Source organism: Saccopteryx bilineata, chromosome 5, assembly GCF_036850765.1.
Source record: "Saccopteryx bilineata isolate mSacBil1 chromosome 5, mSacBil1_pri_phased_curated, whole genome shotgun sequence".
Taxonomy (NCBI): Eukaryota; Metazoa; Chordata; class Mammalia; order Chiroptera; family Emballonuridae; genus Saccopteryx; species Saccopteryx bilineata.
The window spans coordinates 160,844,745-160,870,634 of NC_089494.1; the positions used below are offsets into that span (position 1 = coordinate 160,844,745).

Here is a 25,890-nt window from a genome sequence, read left to right on the forward strand (position 1 = left end):
TAAAACAATAATCACTATTTGTAAATGGGAAGATTTCACACAAGGACTTATATTTTTAAAGTTTTTTCAAAAATTAAAAATCTGGTGTCACTGGACATACTTTGCTCCCTTACAGTCTGCAAGAGCTTTCAGCCCACTTCTTGTCTCATGACACCAACCCTGCTGTATGTCTGGCTGTATTAGGCATTTGGTTTGAAACGCCACATTTGGTTCACATTTTTAAAACCCTATGATTTCATCACCTTCTTTCTTGGTTTTATCCTGAGTTTAGGGATAAAACAAAAAACAAAAGTGAGAGCAGAAGGTTCTTACAGGTTCTCCTCTCCCTCCAAATTCTCCTCAGCAGGAGATGGGATAAAGAGGTAGAGAAGGGGTCGGGGCAGAAGAGAAAGGGCAGACATATTTTGTGAACATGAAGGAAGAGCTCCAAGGGTGACAGGCCACGGTGAGTTCTTTAGAAGATGAGAGTCAGTGGGGGGTGCACCTGGTGTAATTGGGAGTAGAACAGGAAGCTGCTTCATCTTGGGTAGTTTGCATTGCAAGTTTATCATCTCGGTTGGATGTAATCTAACTGTAGAAAGTGACACAGAAGTGCATATGTGGGTTCCAGCTGTTGGAAGTTCCACCCAGGGTGGAGTTTCTATCACCACCATCTGTTCATGGAGTCTCCCACCCATCTCCTTCGTGTTCTGGCATGCTGCCTTGACAGACGGCTCAGCTCAGTGTCATAGAAATTTCTCTGAATACTTTTTCAACACCAACTTGTAGTTAACATTTTTAGCTGAAGATTTTCTTTATAATCATCTTAGGTAATTTACAAAGGACAACATATTAAATATTATATACTGTGTATTATTTATTTAACCCTTCTTGAACATATATTATATAAAAGACACTATTCAAAATGTTTTATTAATTTATTTACCCCTCATAAGTACCCTATGGTATAGTTCCTATTATTCCCATATATGCAGAACTGGAAAAAATATGGTTTCAAAGACAATTAAAATGTAAAATTTCAAAACAACTTTGAGTTAAAAAATAGTAAAACTTTTAAAAGTTATTAAACTTACTCTACTCAGATCTTTTTAAATATTTTAAAATAAATTTCATAGCTTAATTTTTCAACTACAAAGGTGATTAAATTATAGTTATGAGACTCCAAATTAATATAATTGTTATCAAAAAATGAATGGTCCTTGGAGATTTTTGCTACCAAAGATTCATCACAGGGAAGAAAGGAGTGATTTTCTTCAAGAGCAGACAAGTTTTTCTGTTCTAGAATATGGGGTTTTCCTATTCCAGTGATGCTGTTTACGGATTGCTTATGTATTTGGTGTTTGTTTATTTGACTGCAGGACACCAGGAAGGCTGACCCAAATAGGCCTTTTCTGAAGGAAGACCTAGGCTAATTGAGACTAGACTGTGAGGATAACTGGATATACAAACGTGTTTTAAAAGGAATGGGGATGGGCTACCTAGAAGGGAGTCAAGTGGGTTTGTAGAGACTGGAGGCTGGAGGGTGGGTCTGGACAATGACCATCCAGACGTAGCCAAAAAGATAGAGATCACAGACCTCTCCCTATTTTTCCTGGGCCCTGGCAAAACCTAAGGAAAGGAAAGAGAATTATTTGCCATGGGGTGGGGGTGAGGGGTGTATCAGATTTTTGTTGATCTTGGCAAGTGAGAGCTTAGAGCCAGATATGATATAATTTACAAAAATAAGTAAATGTAGTACTTTTTATACTTTGAGTATTGCATATCAATTCTTTCCTCTTATAATCAATGTTTGTTTTCCAGCTCTTAAGCAGGACTTCTGCTGTGAGTAGACTCTTTTATTATCATTTCCTCCACCTCATTTTTTTTTTTTTTGTATTTTTTTGAAGTTGGTAACGGGGCAGCAGTCAGACAGATCCACCCGGCATGCCCACCAGGGGGCGATGTTCTGCCCATCTGGGGGGTTGCTCTGTTGCAACAAGAGCCAGCCTGAGGCAGAGGCCATAGAGCCATCCTCAGTGCCCTGGGCCAAATTTGCTCCAATGGAGCCTTGGCTGAGGGAGGGGAAAAGAGAGACAGAGAGGAAGGAGAGGGGGCAGGGTGGAGAAGCAGATGGGTGCTTCTCCTGTGTGCCCTGGCTGAGAATCAAACCCGGAACTCCTGCATGCCAGGCCGACGCTCTACCACTGAGCAAACCAGCCAGGGCCGTCCTCCACCTCATTTTTACTGCCTTGGTTTTCCTGGGTTAGCTGCAGCAGCTAGATGCCTTTATGCTGATTCCTACAGACTTATCTTGTCATAGTTCCTAAGTCAATATCTCCCAAAGCCAAGTATGCTATCATTTGGTGAGCATTAGGATATTAGGATGCATCACCCACACACATGCACATTCTTAGAACCAGTTGTGCCTGGTTCTTAAATGGCTCCCTGAGTCTTTTTGCTGGCCTTCAAGAACCTTAGAATTACCTATAACCCAAAATTCTACTCCTAGGTATATACCCAAGAAAGCTGAAAACATGTTATACAAGCTTGTAGGTGAATGTTCATAGGAGTATTATTCATAACAGTCCAAAAGTGGAAACGATCCAAATATCCATGAACAAGTGAATGAACAAACAAAATGTGGAAAATCTATTTAATAGGATACAATCCAGTAATAAAAAGAAATAAAGTATTGATATATGCTACAACATTGATGAACTTAAAAAAATTATGCTGAGTAAAAGAAACCAGATACAAAGAATATATTTTGTGATTCCATTTACATGAATTATTCAGAATAGGCAAATCCATAGAGACAGAAAGTAGATTAGAGTTACCAGGGACTAAAGATGGGAAATTAGGGTAATTCCTAAGAAGTACTGGGTTTCTTTTTGGAGTGATGGAAATATTCTAAAGTTTGACAGCAGTGATGGTGGCACAATATCACAAATATACTAAGACCACTGAATTATACACTTTAAAATAGTGAATTTTGTTTTAAAATAATGAATTACATCTTAATTTAAAATTTTAAGATTCTAAAACAAGAAGAGGGAGGAAGAGGAGGCAGAGAAGGGGAAGAAGGGGGAGGAGAGGGAGAATAAGAATCCATTAGCCTTGAGCCACAGTCTGCCCTTTTTGGTGGCCCAGTCAGATATCTTACGTCTCATTCTGAGGGCCCACTGTGTCCCCCTCCAGAGGACAGCCTATGGCCTTGTCTTTCCCCACCCCACAGCTTTGTCCTCCACTCCAGCTCTTCTCTAGTGATGGCTACTCACCAAGTTCCCCATCCCTGTCTGGGCCCTCTCATTTGGACCTGCAAACTAACTCCCACCTGGGGCACCCCTGAAGCATGGACACTGTACCTCAGGAGTCCAGCTGTCATACAGCCAGGGCATTTCCTTTGGCCTGAGAAAATGGATCTTGGACTTTGCTTTCAGAAATAAAGATACCATATTATTATGGGTGAAAGTATCAACCCAGAAAGATATGTTGAAATCCTAACCTCCAGCCCCTCAAAATGTGACCTTCATAGGGATCAAGTTAGAAAAGGTCATTAGGATTAGGGTAAGTCCTAATTGAATATGACTTGTGTTCTTATAAAGAGGAGAAATTTGGACACAACTCAGGGAAAAGATGGGAATTTTTTCAGTAAATACAGTAATGCATCAACAAGCCTAGGAACACTAAGAATTGCTAGCAAAGACCAGAAGGCAGAAAAGGGAAGGAAGGATCCTCCCCTAGAGCCTACTCTCAAATCCTGGCCTCCAGAACTGTGAGATAATCAATTCCTGTTGTTTTAAGCTAACTCGCTGTTTGTTTTTTTAATTTATTTTTTTATTTAATTATAGTCGCATACAATCTCATAGTGGTTGTATTAGTTTGAGGTGTGCAATATAGCAATTCAATATTTTTATATTATATCTTTCATATCTTGGCTATTATTAATAATGCTGCAATGAGCATAGGGGTGCATATATCTTCCAAATCAGCTTTCTCATTTTCTTTGGATAAATACCCAGAAGTAAAATTTCTGGGTTGTATGGTATATCTATTATTAGTTTTTTGAGGAATCTCCGTACTGTTTTCCATCGGAGCTGTACTAGTTTGCTGTCCCACCAATAGTGCACAAGGGTTCCCTTTTCTCCACGTCCTCACCAACATATTATTTGTTGATTTGATAATAGTCCTTCTGACTGGTGTGAGGTAAGTATCTCCTTGTGGTTTTGATTTGCATTTTCCTGATAATTAGTGGGGTTGAGCATCTTTTCATAAGTCTGTTGGCCAGCTGTGTGTCCTCTTTAGAGAAATGTTCTTTCACGTCCTCTGCCCATTTTTCAGTCATAGTGGTTTGTTGTTGTTGTTATTGAGTTGCATGAGTTTCTTACATATTTTAGATATCAACTCCTTATCAGATATATCATTTGCAAATAAACTTGCCCAGTCAGTAGGTTGTTTTGTTGAAGCTTTCATTTCCTTCACTGTGCAGAAGCTTTTTAGTTTGATCTAGTCTTTTTTTTTTTTTTTTTTTAAGTGAGAAGAGAAGAGATAGTGAGACAGACTCCCGCATGCTCCCTAACAGGGATCCACCTGGCAACTCTGTCTGGGGCTGATGTTGAAATCAACCTAGCTATTTTTAGCATCTAAGCCTGACATGCTGGGACCAACCAAGCTATCTTCAGCGCCTGGTGCCAATGCATGAACTCATCAAGCCACTTGCTGTAGGAAAAGAGGGAGGGAAGTGGGAGAGGGAGGGGAAGAGAAGCAGATGACCACTTCTCTTGTGTGCCATGACTAGGAGTTGAACTTGGGATGTCCATACACTGGACTGATGCTTTATCCACTGAGCCACTGGCCAGAGCCTAGATGTAGTCTTGCTTATATTTGCTTGTTTGTTTCCCTCGCTCAAGGGTACATGTCCAAAGGGACATCACTCTGACTGACATTAGATAGTATACTTCCTATGTTTTCTTCTAGGATTTTTATGGTTTTAGGTCTTACATTTGTTAACCCCTTGTGAGGTTATTTTTGTATATGGTATAAGAGAGTGATCCAGGTTCCCTTTCTTTCTCCCAGCCAGGAAGTAGACACCTGCCATGCTACTCAAATGCCAAACATTATCCTCACCTCCCTGGGCGCAGGCCAGCTGCCAACAGGCCCCTGTTAGGATAGGGGAATCCAAAGACTAAGATGGCAGCAGCCCAAGCGGTTACTGTCACAGAATACGTACCGTCACCAGTGAGAGAGCTGGATCCTGAAAAGATAGCCTTGAGACTCCCTTCCTTCCTTCCTTCCTTCCTTCCTTCCTTCCTTCCTTCCTTCCTTCCTTCTTCCTTCCTTTATTCCTTCTTTTGTATGTATCTGTCCAGTTTTCCCTACTTCTTGAAGAGACTCTCATTACTTCAGTGTATAAACTAGTTGATCTTTGGTTGATCATTTAAGTCAGGGTTTATTTCTGGAATCTCTATTCTATTCCTTGGATACATTTGTTTGTTTTTGAGCTATCGCTGCACTATTTTGATTATATAGCTTTGCAGTACAGTTTGAGGTCAGAGAGCATGATACCTCCAACTTTGTTCTTTTTCAAGATTGCTTTGGCTATAAGGGATCTTTTGTGGTTCCATATGCACATTTAAATATTTTGGTCTAGTTTTGAGAAGGATAACATTGGTATTTTGGTAGGAATTGCACTGAATCTACAAATTGCTTTGGGTGGTATCATCATTTTAACAATATTAATCCTTCTTATCTGTGAGCACAATATAGCCTTTCATTTATTTGTGCCCTCTTCAATTTTTTCTTAGGTGTCTTATAGTTTTCATAGTAGAGGTCTTTCACCTCCTTGGTTAAGTTTATTCCTAGGTATTTTATTGTCCAGATGTAATTGTAAATGGATTGTTTTCCTCATTTCTCCTTCTAATTGTTGGTGATTATTAGTGTATTGGAACATGACAGGTTTCTATATGTTAATTTTGTATCCTGCTTCATTATCAAATTCTTTTATTAAATTGATTAATATTTTGTAGCCACCTTGTTTTTGGTACTTTGTTACAGCAGCCCTAGGAAACTAATACATATATAAAAGCAGCAGATAGTTTGGGTGTGTATGGCAGAGATTCATACATTTGAAAAAGAAACTATCAGTATATTCATAAGAAGGAACAAACAACTTATACACACAGCAACGTGAATGAATCTCAAAGGTAATAGACTGAATGAAAAAAGCCCACCTCTAAAGGTTACAAACTATGTGGTTACATGTATACAACAGCCCTCACGTGACAAAATTAAAGTGATGGAGAAAAGATCAGTGGTTTCCAGGGCTTAGGGTTGGGGTCGGGGGAGGTGGCTGTGTCTACAAAGGAGTAGCAGGACAGACCCTGTCGGGGAACTCTTCCACTTCCTGACAATGGTGGTCACAGTCCTCTCCCTCTCTCTCCTTCTCTCTCTCTCTCTCTCTCCATATGTATGTGTGTACGTGTGACAAAACTGCACAGAACTAAATACACACAAATGAATGTATAGAAACTGACAAAATTTGAGTATGGCTATGATTCGCGTCAGTGTCCATTTCCTAGTTGTGATATTGTACTGTAGTTTCCAGTAAACCCGGCTCCACTCAGTCACGTCCCCTCACTTGTCAGGTGGCATGGGCTGTGCCCTGGGGCAGGTGACCCGGCCAGCCACACCGTGGCAACACCTTCGCTGTCACCCACCAGTGAGATTCCTTCCCAACCGCGATCAGACCGCAGGTGGAGCGCAGGGCCATTCGCCTGCAGCCAGGAGTGCAGAGAAACTTGGAAAGGTGAAGTCGGAGCTACAAGCGGAGACAGCCTGGGTATGTCACCGAGTGGAGCGGAAGTCAGGTGTGAACGCCCACTGGCCATGTTTATTAGAAAGACCTTGCTTCCTGATGGCTTTGCCCACTCCCTCTGCGTGGGGACACAAGACCGCATGGACTTTTGGGGTCACCAGAGGCGAGGAGAGAAGGAGGAGTCCACTTCTCCGAAGTGGCCGTCCGGGTCTTCCTCTGTGTTGCCCACGGCACTCCAGGGCCTGGGGCGGCGGCGGGGGATCTCGGCGGCTACTGGGGTTTTTCCAGGGGGGTGGGGATGCTGAGTCACAGATCTGTCGTGCTTCTCACCTCTCCGCAGCCCTCCGGGGGCCAAAGTAAAAGCGAAAGCGAATGCGACTCGCGGGGCGGCCAGTCCCAGGAGCTGCACCCGTCACCTCCTCCCGGACCGTCCGGCATCGGCACGGGCGGGCGGCAGGGGATCTCGGCCTGTGCGGGAGGTGACCGGCGAGGGCGAGGGCGAGGGCATGACCCCCCTGCGACTCCAGGGCGCCTGGGTCGGCAACTTGCTCGCGCTGCTGCTGCTACTCCTGCTCCGGCCGCCGGAGACACCAGGTAGGGAGAAGCGTGCGCCCTCGGCCGGGCGGCGGAAGACGGTGGGGGTGCCGCAGGGAGACGCCTTGAGCGTCCCACCTCCAGCGGCCCCGCGCGGGGGACACGTGGAGGGAGCGGCGGCCAGGGGCAGAGCGCTGGTCCCTGCGCCCCTACCCACCCCACCTGGCCTGGTCACCCAGAGGAGGGAGCTGTTTGGCCGCGCTTTTAATACAACATCTTGCCGATTTCCTAGGCAAAAGGAAAAAACCTAGGGTTTGTGATGGGGGATGCGAGTTGGAGTTTTACAGCAATTTCGAGAAATGGTGAGCGCGGTTCTCCCAGCCCCACGAGGAAAGCCGTGCGAATGATGCGCAGCAAGCAGTCCCCGCAGAGGTCGGAGGAAAACGACCCCATCAATATACTCAGACAAAAGCAAATAACACGGGTGGGTAGTGTTAGGACCAGACAGGAACTGCGGCCCTGGGGAGAAAAAATCTGGGGAACCTGGAAACAACTTTCTTAAGCTGCTGGAGAGGGCACAGGGCATGGAGCAGTCTGGAGTGCGCGCTCCCAGGGAAAGGAGGAGAAATGAAATTGGTGATGGTTTGGTGTAGGTCGCATAGATGTAATCTCAGAGGGAAGAATCAAATGAGTGACTGATAGGTTTTTCTCCTGAGAGCTAGAGAAGAGGGAGGAGAAAGGATAGATGCGTCTGGCTTTATCCATGTTGGCGCTTCTTAATCTTTTTAGTCTGGAACTTCTTTGAGGGTCTGATGAAAGCTATAAACTCTCTCCCCAGAAAAAGGCATGAATGTATATACTTTAAAAACTTGCATATAATTTCGGTGTCATGAACTTACTGAAGATCACCTATGGACTCCCTAGGGAAGTTATCAATCCATGATATCTCTCACTTCTCTCTCTCTCTCTCTCTCTCTCTCTCTCTCTCTCTCTCTGTGTGTGTGTGTGTGTGTGTGTGTGTGTGTGTGTGTGTAAAGCAAGACTCCTAATTATCTACATTCAGTCAGTCGGACCAGTCTAACCAGTACTTGATCAGAGCCATCCATCCTAGTTGGGTTGGTGTAAACTACATAGCTCAAAGGATTCTGTATAGTGTTACTTTTGTAAGATTATGTTCGGATTTCCCCCCATCTCTGAGAATCTGAGTTATGTTGGTGAGCTAATCAGGTCCTCCCAGCTGGCTAACAGTGTCCTACATAATCCCTGAGGGGATATTGGAGACAGTCAATGTGAAAGTGAAATGCTCCTTTCGACAGAACCCAGCAAGGAGGAACTGTCAAAGAGCAGAGAGAAACACTGCAGTCAAAATCTCTAAACTTCAGTACCTACAGCAGAGCTCTTTAACCTTACAAAGTTATTGCTGCCATCTGATAACTCCTGATGTGTCTTAGTTTTTCTTAAACAGCTTTACTGAGGGATAATTGACAGATAAACTGCACACAGTTAAATTGCATAATTTGATACATTTAAAGGTAAATATATACACTCATGAATCCATCACCACCATCAAGAGAATAAACATAATGGTCACTACCAAAAGTTTCTTTATGTCCTGCATACTCCTTACTTCCCAAATGACCCTGTTTCCCAGGCAACCATCATCTGCTTTCTGTCATTATTAATTTGTTGCATTTTCTAGAATTTTATATAAGTGAAATCATAGTATGTACTCTCTTGTCTGTATTCTTTCATTCATAGTAACTATTCCATCAATTAATTCATGCACATTGTAATTTGTATCAATATTTCCTTTCTTTTTATTGCTGAGTACTATCCCATCACATGGATAGCACACAGTTTATCCATTCACTTGTTAATAGACATTTGTGTTGTTCTGGTTTTTGGCTATTGCTTATAGAGGTGCTATGAACATTCACCTGTAGATTCTTATGTGGATATAAGAGTTTATTTCTCTTGGGTAGAAAAAAATGACTAGGAGGGGAATGGCTGGATCATATGAGATGCAAATGTGTAATTTAATTTTAATTTTTAAAAATATTTCTGAGTTTATTTGAACCAAACTGAGGACATATGCCAGGGAGCAAGATTTCAAATTCTTGCATGAATGTTTAATTCATAAAAGAAACGGCAAAACATTTTCCAAAGTAATATTTTACATTCCTACATGTAGTGTGGGAGCCTTCCAATCCCTCTACATGCTTATCAGTATTTGGTGTAGTCATTTTATAAAAATCTTCTTTAAAGTTTTTTTCCATCTTTATTGAAACATAATTGACATATAACATTGTGTAAGTTGAAGGTGTACAGTGTGATAATTTGATATATAGTATGTATATATTGTGAAATGATTTCCATGGCCATGGCCAGTTGGCTCAGTGGTAGAGCGTCAGCCTGGTGTGTGGAAGTCTCGGGTTCGATTTCCGGCCAGGGCACACAGGAGAAGTGCCCATCTGCTTCTCCACTCCTCCACCTCTCCTTCCTCTCTGTCTCTCTCTTCCCCTCCTACAGCCAAGGCTCCATTGGAGCAAAGTTGGCCTGGGCGCTGAGGATGGCTCTATGGCCTCCACTTCAGGTACTAGAATGGCTCCAGTTGCAACAGAGCAATGCCCCTAGATGGGCAGAGCATCACCCCCTAGTGGGCCTGCCAGGTGGATCCCAGTCAGGAGCATGTAGGAGTCTGTCTCTCTGCCTCCCTGCTTCTCACTTCAGAAAAATACAAAAAAAAAAATATTTTCATAATAAGGTTAATTAACACATCCATCACCTCATAGTTACCAATTTTGTGTGTGCATGTGTGTGTTTGGTCAATCTTTTTTATTGTAGCCATTGTGAAAACTGTATAATGGTCTGTCATAGTTTAATTTTAATTTTCTTAATACCTATGTTGAGTATCTTTTTGTGTGTTTACCATTTTTGTATCTTCTTTGGTAAAGTGTCTGGTTAAATCTTTCACGCTTTTAAAACTGAATTGTATTACTATTAAGTTCTGAGAGTTCTTTATATATTTTGGATACAAGTCCTTTATTAGATACATGATTTGATTGCAAATATTTTCTCAAAGTCTGTGGGTCATCATTTCAATATCTCTCTCTCTCTCTCTCTCTCTCTCTCTATATATATATATATATATATATATATATATATATATTTTTTATTATTATTATTATTACCTGACCAGGTGGTGGCACAGTGGATGGAGCATCAGACTGGGATGCAGAGGACCCAGGTTTGAGACCCCGAGGTCGCCAGCTTGAGCGCAGGCTCATCTGGTTTGAGCAAAGGCCCACCAGCCAAGGTCACTGGCTCCAGCAAGGGGTTGCTCAGTCTGCTGAAGGTCTGCGGTCAAGGCACATATGGGAGAGCAATCAATGAACAACTAGGGTGTTGCAACGCGCAATGAAGTACTGATGATTGATGCTTCTCATCTCTCTCCGTTCCTGTCTGTCTGTCCCTGTCTATCCCTCTCTCTGGCTCACTCTCTGTCTCTGTAAAAAAATAAAATAAATTTTTTTTTTTGACAGAGACTAGAGTCAGAAAGAGGAACAGACAGACAGAAAGGGAGATGAGAAGCATCAATTCTTCTTCGTTGTGGCACCTGTATTTGTTCATTGATTGCTTTCTCATATGTGCCTTGACCAAGGGCTCCAGCAGAGTGAGTGACCCCTTGATCAAGCCAGCAACCTTAGGCTTAAAGCCAGCAACCTTTGGGCTCAAGCCAGCAACCATGAGGTCATGTCTATGATCCCACACTCAAGCCAGCAACCTGCGCTCAAGCTGGTGAGCCTATGCTCAAGCCGGAGACCTTGGGGCTTGGAACCTGGGTCCTCTGCCTCCCCGTTCAATGCTCTATTCACTGCACCGCTACCTGGTCAGACTGTCACTTCAATCTCTTAATGGTGTCTGATGAGAGCAGAAATTTTAATTTTAATGAAGTTCAACTAATTAATTTTTTGTTATGAATTATGCATTCAGTGTCATATCTAAGAACTCTTTGCCTAATCCAAGGTCATAAAGGTCAAAATTCTTTTATAATTTTTATAGCTCTAGGTTTTAGATTTATTTGTGTGATTTGTTTGAGTCAATTTTTATATAATGTAAAGTATGATTTGGTTTGGCTTTTTTTTAATATGAATATCTAATTGTTTCAGCACCATTCATTGAAAAGATAATCTTTGCTGAATTGCTATTATACTTTTTTTTTTAACATCTGCTGTCCCTTTATGCCTGGGTTGGTTGCAGTAGACAAAACTGCAATATACAAAAATCAGTTATAGTTCCATACATTAGCAATGAGCAATTGGAAAATGAAACAAATAATATAAATCACTTGCTATAGCATCAAAAAGTATGAAATACTTAGGGATAAGTCTGGCAAATGACTAGAAAAGATCTTGTACACTGAAACCCACAACCCATTGCTGAAAGAAATTTAAAGATTTAAGCAAATGAAGAGATAGATATATCATGTTCATAGGAGGCAAAAATCAATATCATCAAGGTGTCAGTTCTCCCCAAATCAGAATTCCAGCAGGTTTTATTGTAGAAATTAACAAACTGATTCCAAAATTCACTGGAAGTATAAAAGACCTGGTATAGCCAAAACAACTTTGAAAAAGTATTGAATTAGAACAACAACACTTCTGACATTGAGACCTATTATAAAGTTATAGGAATCAAGATAATGTGGTATTGGTGTAAGTTAGACAAAGAGCTAACAGAACAGAGAATACCTGATGTTAAGTGAGCTTAGAAGAGGTCCAAATTATTAAATTTCTGGTTGTTAGTAATATGATCCTTGTCACAAAGTATAAAGAGCTTGCCATTCCTTATTCCTAGCTGAGAAAATAATATAGTCTCAGATCTGTTCCTGCTAGTTTACAGTGCTACTACACAGCAAGTTGTCATCAGTCTGGTATTGTTCAAAAGGCCTGATTTGGAGGGGAATTCATCATCTTGGGCAGAAGGTCATTTACTTCTTAAAAGTCCTCACAACCTGAAAGATGACAATTTGTTTAACGATGACTTTCCCTGTTCACCAAGTCTGGTTTGTATAGAGTGTTAGTGCTCTTGGGGTTGGTTTTACAACTTATGTCTTTAAACATTTTTATACCATTTTTCAGAACTCTGAGGAGTTTTGCTAAAGCCTTTTATTTTTTGTTTCAAGTTAGTTTTACCTAGTTATTATTGCTTTGTGCTACTACTGATAGTGAAAAAGCAATGAAAAATTAAATGTACAAAAAACAGGATTTGTTGAAATCAACCTAAATGTTCAACAGTGGAGGGTTGCAGAAATAAAATGGAGTTGCTTTCAGATAGTATGCATCATATGATTCTGTTTTTATTAGAAGATCTAGCTCTCATTGAGAGGGGAGATATGGATTGTATGTGTTTATGTTTTGTCTGCCTTTCCTCACTTTTCTATCATATTTTGAATTGTTCTTGGCTAGTTAGCTCAGTTGGTTAGAGCATGGTGCCAATATTTTGGATTGTTTCTGTAATAAGAAAAGTAAAACAAAACCACAAAATAACACAATAAAAATCTAGATTTTTGGAGTTTTTATAACTCATTTTAAATTATAGCTGACCATTTTGTTTACCAATGTTTTAATGACTTTATATATTTTGCATATCACTCAAAATAAGGCACTATAAAGTCACTGCATATAACATTTATACATACTAAATATATATTTATAATCTTTCACTATTTGTTTAAACAATTCCTTATTGTTGGAACTGTGTATAGGCTTCAAATGCCTCTAAATGGTTGGACATATAGGTTGTTTGAAAATACTTGATATTCTTTTATTTTTTTAATGAGAGGAGGGGAGATAGTGAGACAGACTCCCAAATGTACCCTGATCAGGATCCACCCGGCAGCCTCCATCTAGGACCAATGCTTGAATCAACTGAGATATCCTCAGTGCCCAGGGTCAATGCTCAAGCCATTCAAGCCACTGGTTGTGAGAGGGGAAAGATACAGAAGGGGGAAAGGGAGGGGATGAGAAGCAGAGGGTTGCTTCTCGTGTGTGCTGGGATTGAACCTGGGATGTCTGTATGCCGGGCTGAGGCTTTAACCAGTGAGCAAACTGGCCAGGACCATGTTTGATGTCTAAACAGCTCAGAGTAGAAATAATTAGATGAAAACTAGTTATATAGAGCAAAAAGGGCAAGGGGAACACCTCAAATTCTAAAAAATGTTTCTGGGGATATTCTTTTTTAATCAAATCATCACTTCATCTAACTTGTTTTAGGTTAAATCCTTTTTGCCAAATTGATTTTACCAAATAGTATATAACTATGTGAATAAATATATAAGATCCCCAAGTATATATACTCTTAAATTTATATCAGTGTTACTCATTACACAAGGTTGATGTTGTTTGAATATTTTTTATTTATAAAATTTGATTTTCTCTGCACCGTGAGGAACTAATGAAGGTTTCTGGGCAAAGAGGACATCATTGGAGCAAAATGATCAAGGGTTACTCTTGTAAAGAGTATGGAGAATAAACTGTAGTGAAGAGGGTCTGGAGGCAGGAAGCGAAGTTGGAGGCTTTTGCAATAGTTCCAGTAAGTGATGATGAAATCCTGAGCCAATGCAGTGTCAGTAAGGAAGAGAGGAGGGGGCAGATTTCCTCCTGAGTCATATGAATAGAAAATGTATTTAATTCCTTCCCTCTTGTTTACTCTTCAACCTACAGCCAGTCAACTCATCTAAGCCTTCAAAAATCATTATTTAAGGGCTTGAACTATGATGATTTTGTCTATCACACAAAAAGTGGGCTGGAAAACTCAGTTAATGAGCCTGAGAAAGAAAGAATAGATGAGTTCAGGACAATGGCCTGAGTACAGTTTGTATTTCTAGTGAGTGCCAGAAGGAAGTGTGTTGGCTTGGCTGGCATTTCAGCTAAAAAATAATGAAAGAAAATAGATTACTGTAAACATAGAGGGCTTTACACCTTTAATATGTCAGCTTTACAGCACACTTCTTGAGAGCACAAATCACATGGCATACTTCTTAGTATGCTAAAATTAGCATTCAGTAGACATTTAAAGGGTAGAATGTAAGATAGAAAATATTAGAATGGATTTTGACTCTTCTTAAAGAATGGGAGGGGCATGCTAACCTGATAACTTTTGAACTCTGAATATGAGACTAAGCCAGAGCTACTTATTCATATTAGACTCTGTAAACCAATGATAAAAAAAGGCTGATTCACAAGTTCTGGGAAGTATAAAAAGGTATGGCTGTAAGCATTATTTTAGTGACTTTATTTAAATGATCATTAGGATTTATTATATATTTTTTGACTACTTAAGAGTTTTAAAAATCCCAGAACTTTAAGTTTATTTCTATTTCCATTACTTCATGCATTCTACTCCATATAGTCATAAGCCACTAACTAACTTCAGAAAATACCTGTTGCATGTGAGGCTTAGCATTATGAGTACAAGAGGATGTTAAAATATATTCACCACCTTTAAGAATCTTACAATATTATAAACAAGGTGAGACATGCTGACACTGAATATCTAGGGAACAATATTATGGAAAAAATGAATATGAAGAGAAATTGTAATTAAGGTATCAAAAGATGTGATTAAGGCCTCAATGAAAGGTTATTGATATAATCAAATGCATTCTCTATAATATACTTATGAGAGAGTCTAACTTTGTAAAGTAAGTAACTGGCTGATTGTATTGGATGCAGTATATTGATATTCTTGTGCATTTATATACCAAGTATTTGTGTATTTATCTTTTTTTGAGGACTATTCACAATGGAAAGACCACTACAAGACTTCCTTTTTCAGAAAAATGACAAAGTAGGTATTTTGAAAAACCCTCCTGTTACAAAACACCCAGAAATGATGAATAAGACAGAGTAAACATCTAATAAAATCCTTAGCTAATAAAATGTATAAACCAATAATAATAATAATAATAATAATATGTCATGGGGTTTATAATATATATAGAAGCAAAATGTATGACAACAATAGCACAAAAGCTGGGGGTGAAGAAATGGAAATACTATATATTGTTTTAAGACTCTCATACTATATATGTGAAGTTGTATAATGTCACTTGAAAGTAAATCATAAAGTAAAATATATACTACAAATCCTAAAGCAACCACTAAAATAATATAACAAAGAGTTGTAGTTAGTAAGCCAATAAGGGAGGTGAAATGCAATCATGAAATATACCCAAATAATCCATGACATGTTCATCTCCATAGAAAACCCTATGGGATCTACTGAAATGCTATTAGAATAAGTGAGTTTAGCAAGGTTGCAGAAAACACAATTGATTTACAAAAGCACATACCATGGCCTCTGCCACAGGTGCTAAAAAATGGCTCCGGTTATAATGGAGCAAGGGACCCAGATAGGCAGAGCATCTCCCCCTAGTGTACTAGCCAGGTGGATCCTCATCAGGGCACATGCAGGAGTCTGTCTCTGCTTCCCCATCTTCTCACGAAAATAAATTTTTTAAAAAACAGATCAATGTTTCTCTCTCTCTCTTTCACCCTTCCTCTCTCACTAAAATCAATAAATAACTGTTTTTTTAAATCAACTTAAGAATGACTAAAAACTTAAATTTGAAAGGCAAAAGTATAAAACTATTAGAAGAAAATATAGAAGAATCTCTTCATAACCTTGAGTTAAGAAAGACTTGTTAAGTAAGACACCAAAACTCTAATACTAAATTAAAAACACTGATACTTTAACTGCATTGAAATTTAAAACTTTTCTGAGGGAATTTATCACCAGAAAACCCCCACTACAAGAAATACTAAAGGGGGTTATCTAACCAGATACAAAGAACAAAATAAACAAACTACAAATAAATATTTTAATAAAACCACAATAAAAACAAGAATAAACTGTGACAACAATAATATAAAAGGGGAGAGGATAAAGATCAGCAGAAGCAATGGAGGATGGAGTGCAGAAGCACTCATGAGATAATGAACTCTAATAAATATGATAAATTTTCTTTTAATAACCTATGGTAACCGCCCCTGAAAATGCCACTACTGAAATACATAGCTTAAAAAAAGAAGAAACAGAAGATAGAAGTATGAAATACCACCAAATAAAAACAAATGTCAGAAAAACAATAAAGAAGAACCAAACAAGACATAAACCTATCAGAAAGCAGTATATAAAATGGCAGTAGGAAATCCTCACGTGTCAATAATTACACTAAACATAAATAGATTGAACTCACCAATAAAGAGGCACAAAGTAGCAGATTAGATCAAGAAGCAATACCCAACTGTATGCTGCCTTCAAGAGACACGTCTAAGCTACAAGGATAAAAATAGATTCAAAGTGAAAGGTCAAAAAATGATTCTCCAAGCAAATAATACCCAAAGAATAGGAGGTGTAGCCATACTCGTATCTGACAATGCTGACTACTAGACAACAAAGATAACTGGAGACAAAGATGGACATCTCATAATGATAAACGGGACATTGTATCAAAAAGACATAACATTACTTAGTATATATGCACCAAACTAAGGAGCACCAAAATATATAGGACATCTACTAACAGATCTAAAAGTACAAACTGAAAAAATTATAAACATACTTGGAAACCTTAATACACCATTGATGGCTTTAGATTGTTCATCCAAACAGAAATCAATAAAGAAATATCAGCCTTAAATGAAACACTTAAACAAATGGACATAATAGACAGCTACAGGACATTTCATCCCAAATCAACAGAGTATACATTTTTCCCCAATGTACATGGAACATTCTCAAGAATAGACCATATGCTGGGCCACAAAACTAACATCAACAAATTCAGAAGGATTGAAATTATACCAAGCATATTCTCTGACCTATGAAACTAGGCTTTGAAACTAGAATTCAATTGCAAAAAAGAAGTAAACAAATCCACAAAAATGTGGAAATTAAACAACATACTTCTAAAAAATGACTGGGTCAAAGAAGAAATAAAAGCAGAGATCAAAAGATATATACAGACTAATGAAAATGACAATACGACATATCAGAATCTCTGAGATGCAGCGAAAGCAGTAATAAGAGGGAAGTTCATATCATTACAGGCTTATATGAAGAAACAAGAGAGAGCCCAAGTAAACAACCTAACATCACATCTTAAGGAACAAGAAAAAAAAGAACAAAGGCAACCCAAAATAAGCTGAAGAAAGGAAATAATAAAAATTAGAGTAGAAATAAATGAAATAGAGAACAGAAAAACTATAGAAAAAATTAATACAACAAAGAACTGGTTCTTTAAAAAGATCATCAAAATTGATAAACCCCTGGCAAGACTCACTAAGGAAAAAAGAGAAAGGACTCATATAAACAAAATCCAAAGTGAAAGAAGAGAAATTACCAAAGATATCATAGATATACAAAGGATTATGTAGAATACTATGAAAAACTATATGCCACCAAATTCAACAATCTAAAAGAAATGGATAAACTCCTAGAACAATACAATCTTCCTAGACTGAATCATGAAGAAGAAGAAAGCCTAGAAAGACCCATAAGCAGGGTGGAAATAAAAACAACTATCAAAAACCTACCCCAAAATAAAAGTCTGGGGCCAGATGATTATACTAGTGAATTCTACCAAACATTCAAAGATTTGGTTCCTATCCTTCTCAAAGTCTTCCAAAAAATTGAAGAAGAAGCAATACTTTCAAACACATTTTATGAGGCCAATGTAATCCTCATACCAAAACCTGGCAAGGACAACACACACACACACACAAACTATAGACCAATATCCCTAATGGGCCCTGGCCGGTTGGCTCAGCGGTGGAGCATCGGCCTGGCGTGCGGGGGACCTGGGTTCGATTCCCGGCCAGGGCACATAGGAGAAGCGCCCATTTGCTTCCCCACCCCCTGCTCCTTCCTCTCTGTCTCTCTCTTCCCCTCCTGCAGCCAAGGCTCCATTGGAGCAGGGATGGCCCGAGCACTGGGGATGGCTCCTTGGCCTCTGCCCCAGGTGCTAGAGTGGCTCTGGTCGCGGCAGAGTGATGCCCCGGAGGGGCAGAGCATCGCCCCCTGGTGGGCAGAGCTTCGCCCCTGGTGGGCATGCCAGGTGGATCCCGGTCGGGCGCATGCAGGAGTCTGTCTGACTGTCTCTCCCCGTTTCCAGCTTCAGAAGAAAAAAAAAAAAAAAAAAAACAAACTATGTTGTAGTTCATTATTTAAAATAAAAAAAAAAAAAAAATATATATATATATATATATATATATCCCTAATGAATACAGATGCAAAAATTCTAAACAAAATACTAGCAAATTGAATACAACAACACATTGGAAAAATAATTTTTCATGATCAAGTTGGATTTATCCCAGAAACAGAAGGATGGTTCAATATATGTAAAACGATTAACATAATACACTATATCAACAAAACAAAAAACAAAAACCATATGATCCTGTCAATAGATGCAGAAAAGGCATTTGATAAAATACAACATTCTTTTATGTTTAAAATACTCAACAAAATGGGTATAGAAGGAAAATACCTGAACATAATAAAGGCCATTTTTTTTTTTTTTGTATTTTTCTGAAGCTGGAAACGGGGAGAGACAGACATACTCCCGCATGCGCCCGACCGGGATCTACCCGGCACGCCCACCAGGGGACGATGCTCTGCTTCTCCGGGGCGTCGCTCTGCTGCGACCAGAGCCACTCTAGCACCTGGGGCAGAGGTCAAGGAGCCATCCCCAGCACCCGGGCCATCTTTACTCCAATGGAGCCTCGCTGCGGGAGGGGAAGAGAGAGACAGAGAGGAAGGAGGGGGGGTGGGGAAGCAAATGGGCACTTCTCCTATGTGCCCTGGCCGGGAATCGAACCCAGGTCCCCCGCACGCCAGGCCGACGCTCTACCGCTGAGCCAACCGGCCAGGGCCATAAAAGCCATTTATGACAAACCATCAGCTAACATCATACTAAATGGTAAAAAAAAAAAAAAAAAAAAAAAAAGAAAACTTTTCCTCTAAAATCAGGAACAAGACAAGGTTGCCCTTCTCTCCACTCCTATTCAACATAGTGCTGGAAGTTCAAGCCAGAGCAATCAGACAAGAGAAAAAAATTAAAGACATTCATATTGGGAAAGAAGAAGTAAAGGTTTCACTTTTTGCAGATGATATGATCCTGTATATAGAAAATCCCAAGGACTCCACAGAAAGGCTATTAGAAACAATAAACCAGTAAAGTAAGGTCACAGGATACAAAATTAACATATAGAAGTCTATTGCTTTCTTATATGCCAACAATGAAACTTTGGAAAAAGAACTCAGAAAAATAACCCCTTTTACAGTTGCAAGAAAAAAAAATACCTAGGAATAAACATAACAAAGAATGTAAAGGACATATATACTGAAAACTACAAAGCATTATTAAAGGAAATTGAAAAAGACACAATGAAATGGAAAAATATTTCTTGTTCACAGATAAGACTAAATATAGTTAAAATGGCCATATTACCTGAAGCAATTTAATACAATTTCCATCAAAATTCCAATGTCATTTTTTAAAGAAATAGAAAAAAAGTCATCAGGTTTGTATAGAACCATAAAAAAAACCCAAATACCAAAGTAATCCTAAGGGGGAAAAGATGAAGCAGGAGGCATTACAATACCTGACTTCAAATTATATACTACAGAGCCACGATAATCAAAACAGCATGGTATTGGCAGAAAAATAGCCACACAGACCAATGGAACAGAATAGAGACCCCAGCAATAAAACCACATGTATATGGTCAAATCATCTTTGATAAAGGAACCAAGAACACAATGGAGAAAAGAAAGCCTCTTCAGTAAACAGTGCTGGGAAAACTGGAGGGCCACGTGCAAAAGAATAAAACTCAACTACAGTTTGTCCCCTTGCACAAAAATTAAGTCAAAATGGATCAAAAACCTAAATATAAGATCTGACACAAAAAATTACATAGAAGAAAAAATAGGTACTAAACTCATGGACCTTGGCAGTACAGAACATTTTATGAATTTGACCCCAAGGGCATGGGAAATAAAGGCAAAGATAAATGAATGGGACTACATCCAACTAATAAGCTTCTGCACAGCAAAAGAAACTAACAACAAAACAAACAGACAGACAACTAAATGGGAGATGATATTTTCAAACAACAGCTCAGATAAGGGGTCAATATCCAAAATATATAAAGAACTCACAAAACTCAGCAACAAACAAGCAAACAATTTAATAAAAAAATGAGAAGACATGAACAGACACTTCTCCCAAGAAGAAATACAAATGGCCAATATATAAAAGGGATATATGAAAGGATGCTCATCTTCACTAGCTATTAGAGAAATGCAAATCAAAACTACAATGAGATACCACATCACACCTGTTAGATTAGCTATTATCAAGGTAATAACAAGTGCTGGAGAGGCTGCGGAGAAAAAGGAACCCTCATTCACTGTTGGTGGGGATGTAAATTAGTACAACCATTATGGAAGAAGTATGGTGGTTTTTCAAAAAATTAAGAATAGAACTACCATATGACCCAACAATCCCTTTACTGGGTATATATCTACAAAATTCGAAAATATGGGTATGTAAAGACATGCACCCCCATGTTCATCGCAGCATTGTTCACAGTGGCCAAAACATAAAAACAGCCAAAATGCCATCCAATAGAGGACTGGATAAAGAAGATGTGATACATATATACAATGGAATACTACTCAGCCATAAGAAGTGATGACATAGTATCATTTACAACCACATGGATGAACCTTGATAACATTATACTGAGTGAAATAAGTAAATCAGAAAAAGCTAAGAACTGTGTGATTCCATACATAGGTGCAACACAAAATTGAGACTCATGGACATAGATAAAAGTGCAGTGGTTACCAAGGAGAGGAAAAAGGAGGACAGGGAGAGGGATGGGGGAAGGGGAGGAGCATAAAGAGAAACAAAATATAGGGTGACAGAAGATGATTTGACTTTGTATGATGGGTATACAGCATCATCGCGTCCAAATGATGTGGAGATGTTTTCTCTAAATCTATGTACTGTGGTTGACCAATGTCACCCTGTTAAATTTAATTAACTAAATTTAAAATAAATGTAAAACTTCTGTTCATCCAAAGGCAACAAAAAGAAAATAAAGACAAGCCACAACTTGGGAGAAGTTATTTGTACTTTATCTAAATAACAAAGAATTTATATCAAGAATACATAAGAAGCATTTAATAATTAAAAAGCAAAAAGATAACCTAATAGTGTAACTGTTAAAAATCATACAGGAGTTTTACTAAGAAACAAAAAATGGGGTTCATAAGCACATGAGAAGCTGTTTACCCATATTAATAAGAGCAAAATGAAATTAAGTACCATGAGATACCATGTCATATTCACCAGTTTAACAAAATAATTCAGACAATTGTTAGTGATGTGTCAAACAAGAACTTACAGACTGCTGGTGGAAGTGTAAGTTGGTACACTTACTTTGGAAAACAATTTGGTATTACCTAGTTCAATTGATAACGTGCATGTGCCATGTCCCAGCAATACCATAAAGAAATCTTCCTCAGGTGCAGCAAGAGACATATACAAGAATATTAACTGCATTATTATTTGTAATAGCAAAAACACTGGAAATGATCCAAATGTCTTAACAGTAAAATGGGTAAATATCCGTACAACAGAATAGTTTAATACCCAAAATAGATTAATTACAACCATATACATCAACATAAAGGAAAGCGTAACAGTGTGTGAGAGAAGCATAGTATAGAAGAATATGTGTAAAATGACTCAATTTATAAAAATCCACAAACATAAGAACTAGACAATATATTATTTGGAAATGCTTATTCATGTGGTAAAGCCGTAAGTAAGCAAAAGAATGATCATTACAAACATTAGTATAGTGTTCATCTCTTGGGGAGATAAAGTTGGGAGGTTGAACTGGAGAGGGTGCTCAAGCATCCTCTAAGTTACCGGTAATATTCTATTTCTTAAGCTGATAGGTATGTATGTAAGTCTTCACTTAACAATTAATTCTTAAACTACACCTTAACATTTTAGATACTTTTGTATGTGTAACTTCCACAATAAAAAGTGTTTTAAGAACATACAGAGGAGGAGCACTAGCAGAGGCGATGGCGACTGGGACGCCAGAATCACAGGCGCAGTTCAGCCAGTCCATAGGGGCTTCTCACGAAGAAGGGGAACACCTGCGGTACTGAGGTGTTCTCCCTCACTAAGCAGGTGCTGAAGGGCTCGCAGAGCTCAGAGCTGCTAGGTCAGGCGGCTGAAAAATGGTACTACAGGAAGATGCCATCTTGCATTCAGAAGATAGTTTAAGGAAAATAGCAATAATAACAACACATCTTCAATACCAGCAAGAAGCTATTCAGAAGAATGTTGAGCAGTCATCAGATCTCCAGGACCAGCTGAATCATCTGTTGAGAGAGAACAGCTTAAGGAAGGCTTTGCCTAATGCTAATATGCTATAATGAATAAAATAAATATCTCCACAAGGAGATATCTACCACAAGATATCTCCCTGTGGGAGGAGATATATCTACCACAAGCATTGTGTGGTGGGTTTGATTTTCCATTTTCTTCTCTAAAAGTATATAGAAAAGATTTGTAGTGATGTGCAGTTTCTCCTAAAAAGAAGCTAGGTGTTTGAATTTTGGAAGCATTTCTTAAATCAGACTAACCTATGGCCTTCTTAATTTTCTTTTTTCTTTTTTTGTATTTTTGTGAAGTGAGAAGCAAGGAGGCAAAGAGACTCCCACATGTGCCCGATGGGGATCCACCCAGCATGCCTGCTAGGGGGTGATGCTCTGCCCATCTGGGGTGCTGCTCCATTACAACTGGAGCCATTCTAGCGCCTGAGGTGGAGGCCATGGAGTCATCCTCAGCGCCTGGGCCAATTTTGCTCCTATGGAGCCTTGGCTGTGGGAGGAGAAGAGACAGATAAAGAGAAAGTAGAGAGGAAAGGGTGGAGAAACAGGTGGGCACTTCTCCTATGTGCCCTGGCTGGGAATCGAACCCAGGACTTCCACATACCAGGCCAATGCTCTACCACTGAGCCAACCAGCCAGGGCCTGATCTTCTTGAATTTTTAAGTTGCTCTGTAATTTTTAGTTGCTCTATTAGTTTGATGTTAAAACAAAATTAAAAGATGTCTTGGTTTTTGCCATAGAACTTTAATGTCAAAAGCTGTATTGTCAAAATGTGATTCTTAAACAAATACTGAGTAGTTTTACATTCAGAAATAGAACTTCTATTGTGAACATAGAAGAATGATTACCGTAATATTTTTTAAAGAATTTTTTCTTTTAATTATAAATTCAGGAAATATTTTAATTTCCTGTTCAAAGAACAGTGATAGGTAATATCTATTTTCTTTTTTTTTTCTAGTAACTCAGGGGAGATATTTATTTTATTCATTATAGCAAATACCTAAATGAAAATAAGGCAAATTATATCATATCAAGCCAGCTGCAAACTCTTGCCTCGACCTGCATTCCTAGAATTTCTTTGTTGTTGTAACTCTGGATTATGTGGCCTTGGGTTCATTTTGTAACATTGCTTGTAATCAGCATATTCACTTGTATGACATTGCCAAATGCGAAGGCAGTTAAACTACTGTGAGAGGTTGCAGTGTAGGGTTGTACCATAGGGAAAACCTTATGTTTGCAGACACTTACCTATGTTTATTGAATTCATCTATTAAATGGCATTACCATTGTCTATAGGTAAGTCTGAATGTCCTTACTTTGAATTTAAAATGGGGATTTCTTCTATTTCAGTTCAGTTCTTAATTTACTGGGATTGGGAGAAAGCTGATATAAGAAAATGATGTTTTCCCTGGAAGAAAAAACAAATAAGAGTCTAATTTAATTCATATACTATCAAATTGACTAATCATATAAGATTGCATTTATCCCTTATTGTACATATATATACATGTTCACTTATTAAAAATAAAAAAGAACAAATGAGATGTGAAAAAACAAAACGAAAAGAATGTACAGAGAAAGACCCTAGCCAGTTGGCTCAGAGGTAGAGCATCAGCTTAGCATGTGAAAGTCCCAGGTACAATGGTTTGATTGATTCCTGGTCAGAGCACACAGGAGAAGTGACCATTTGCTTCTCCACCCTTCCATCTCCCCTTTTCTCTCTCTCCCACCCCCCCATAGCCATGGCTTATTCCAGCAAAGTTGACCCTGGGCACTGAAGATGGCACCATGGCCTTCAATCAGAAACTAGAATAGCTCGGTAGCTGACCAATGGAGCAGAAGCCTTAGATGAGCAGATCATTGCCCCATAGGGGGCTTGCAGAGTGGATCCTAGTTGGGGCACATGCGGAGTCTGTCTCTCTGCCTTCCAGCCTCTCACTTATTAATTAAAAAAAAAAAGAATGTACAGAGGAGCCTGAACTGTGATGGCATAGTGGATAGAGCACAAACCTGGAACCCTAAGGTCATCCATTTGAAACCCTAGGTTTGCCTGGTCAAGGCACATACAACAAATAGCCAATGAACAGCTGGAGTGAAGCTACTACTCCCCTCCCACCCATTTTCTTTATGTAAAGTCAAAAATAAAGTATTTTAAAATAATAGTAAATAAATTTTTAAAATACATAATGTACAGTGGAGGAAGAGAGCGATGAGGAGTACAGTGTATATATACTATTAGGCAGCTATCCTGACTCAAATACAAATTCTCTGATTATTGACCTAATCTGGTAAATGCTTGTCAACAATAAACAGATATAATCAACTGCAAATAATATTTAAATACTTATTCAAAAAATCAATAGAGAAGCTAAACAACAAATTATAGCCAGGTAAAGAGAAATTACTAAACTAGAATATAGCTTAGTAATAGTTATGAAGAAATCATTCAGGGTATAGCATAGAGAAACAGGTGGTGAGTAGGAAAGTTTAAAAGATGAAAGATAGGCCCTGGTTGGGTTGCTTAATGAATAGAGTATTGTCTCCACATGCCAAGGTTATGGGTTCAATCCTCGGTCAGGGCACATACAAGAAGCAACCAGTGAGTGCACAACTAAACAGACAACTTAGTAGAACAACAAGTTGATGCTCCTCTCTCTCTCTCTCTCCCTTCCTCTCTCTCTAACTCTCTCTTTCTCAAACCAATGAGAAAATTAAAAGACATGAAAAATAGAGCTACCCACTGAATGTCTGTGTCACCTCAAATTCATTTGGTGAATCCCTAACCCCATATGATGGTATTTGGAGGTGGGGCCTTTGGGAGATAATTCAGTTCAGATGATGAACTTTGGATGAAGCCATGTTGAGATTAGTACCGTTATAAGAAAAGAAAGAGACCAGAGCTCACTCTCCCCACCATGTGAGGATACAGCAAGAAGGCAGTGGTCTATAAACCAGAAATAAGGCTTTCACAAGAACCCTACCATGCTGACACCCTAGTCTTGGACTTTCAGTCTCCAGAAATGTGATAAACTAATACTTACTGTCACCCAGCCTATGGTATTTTGTTATAGTAG

At 38.9% G+C, this 25,890-nt stretch overlaps 1 protein-coding gene and 1 pseudogene across 4 annotated transcripts in view; both read left to right on the plus strand.

The window, feature by feature from the left end:
- The first annotated feature begins 6,554 nt into the window (after positions 1 to 6,554).
- The window catches only part of IL15RA (interleukin 15 receptor subunit alpha), a 52,134-nt gene continuing 32,798 nt past the window's right edge, over positions 6,555 to 25,890 (plus strand). For 3 of the 4 annotated variants that reach the window (XM_066279546.1, XM_066279549.1, XM_066279547.1), the window contains exon 1: positions 6,555 to 6,845. In XM_066279546.1, the coding sequence (XP_066135643.1) occupies positions 6,629 to 6,845 (217 nt within the window). In that variant the 5' untranslated portion in view covers positions 6,555 to 6,628. Of the gene's footprint in view, positions 6,846 to 7,155; positions 7,388 to 25,890 lie in introns of those variants that run through there. The other variant, XM_066279548.1, reaches the window with a different exon arrangement.
- LOC136338005 (BLOC-1-related complex subunit 7 pseudogene) lies at positions 22,417 to 22,858 on the plus strand (annotated as a pseudogene).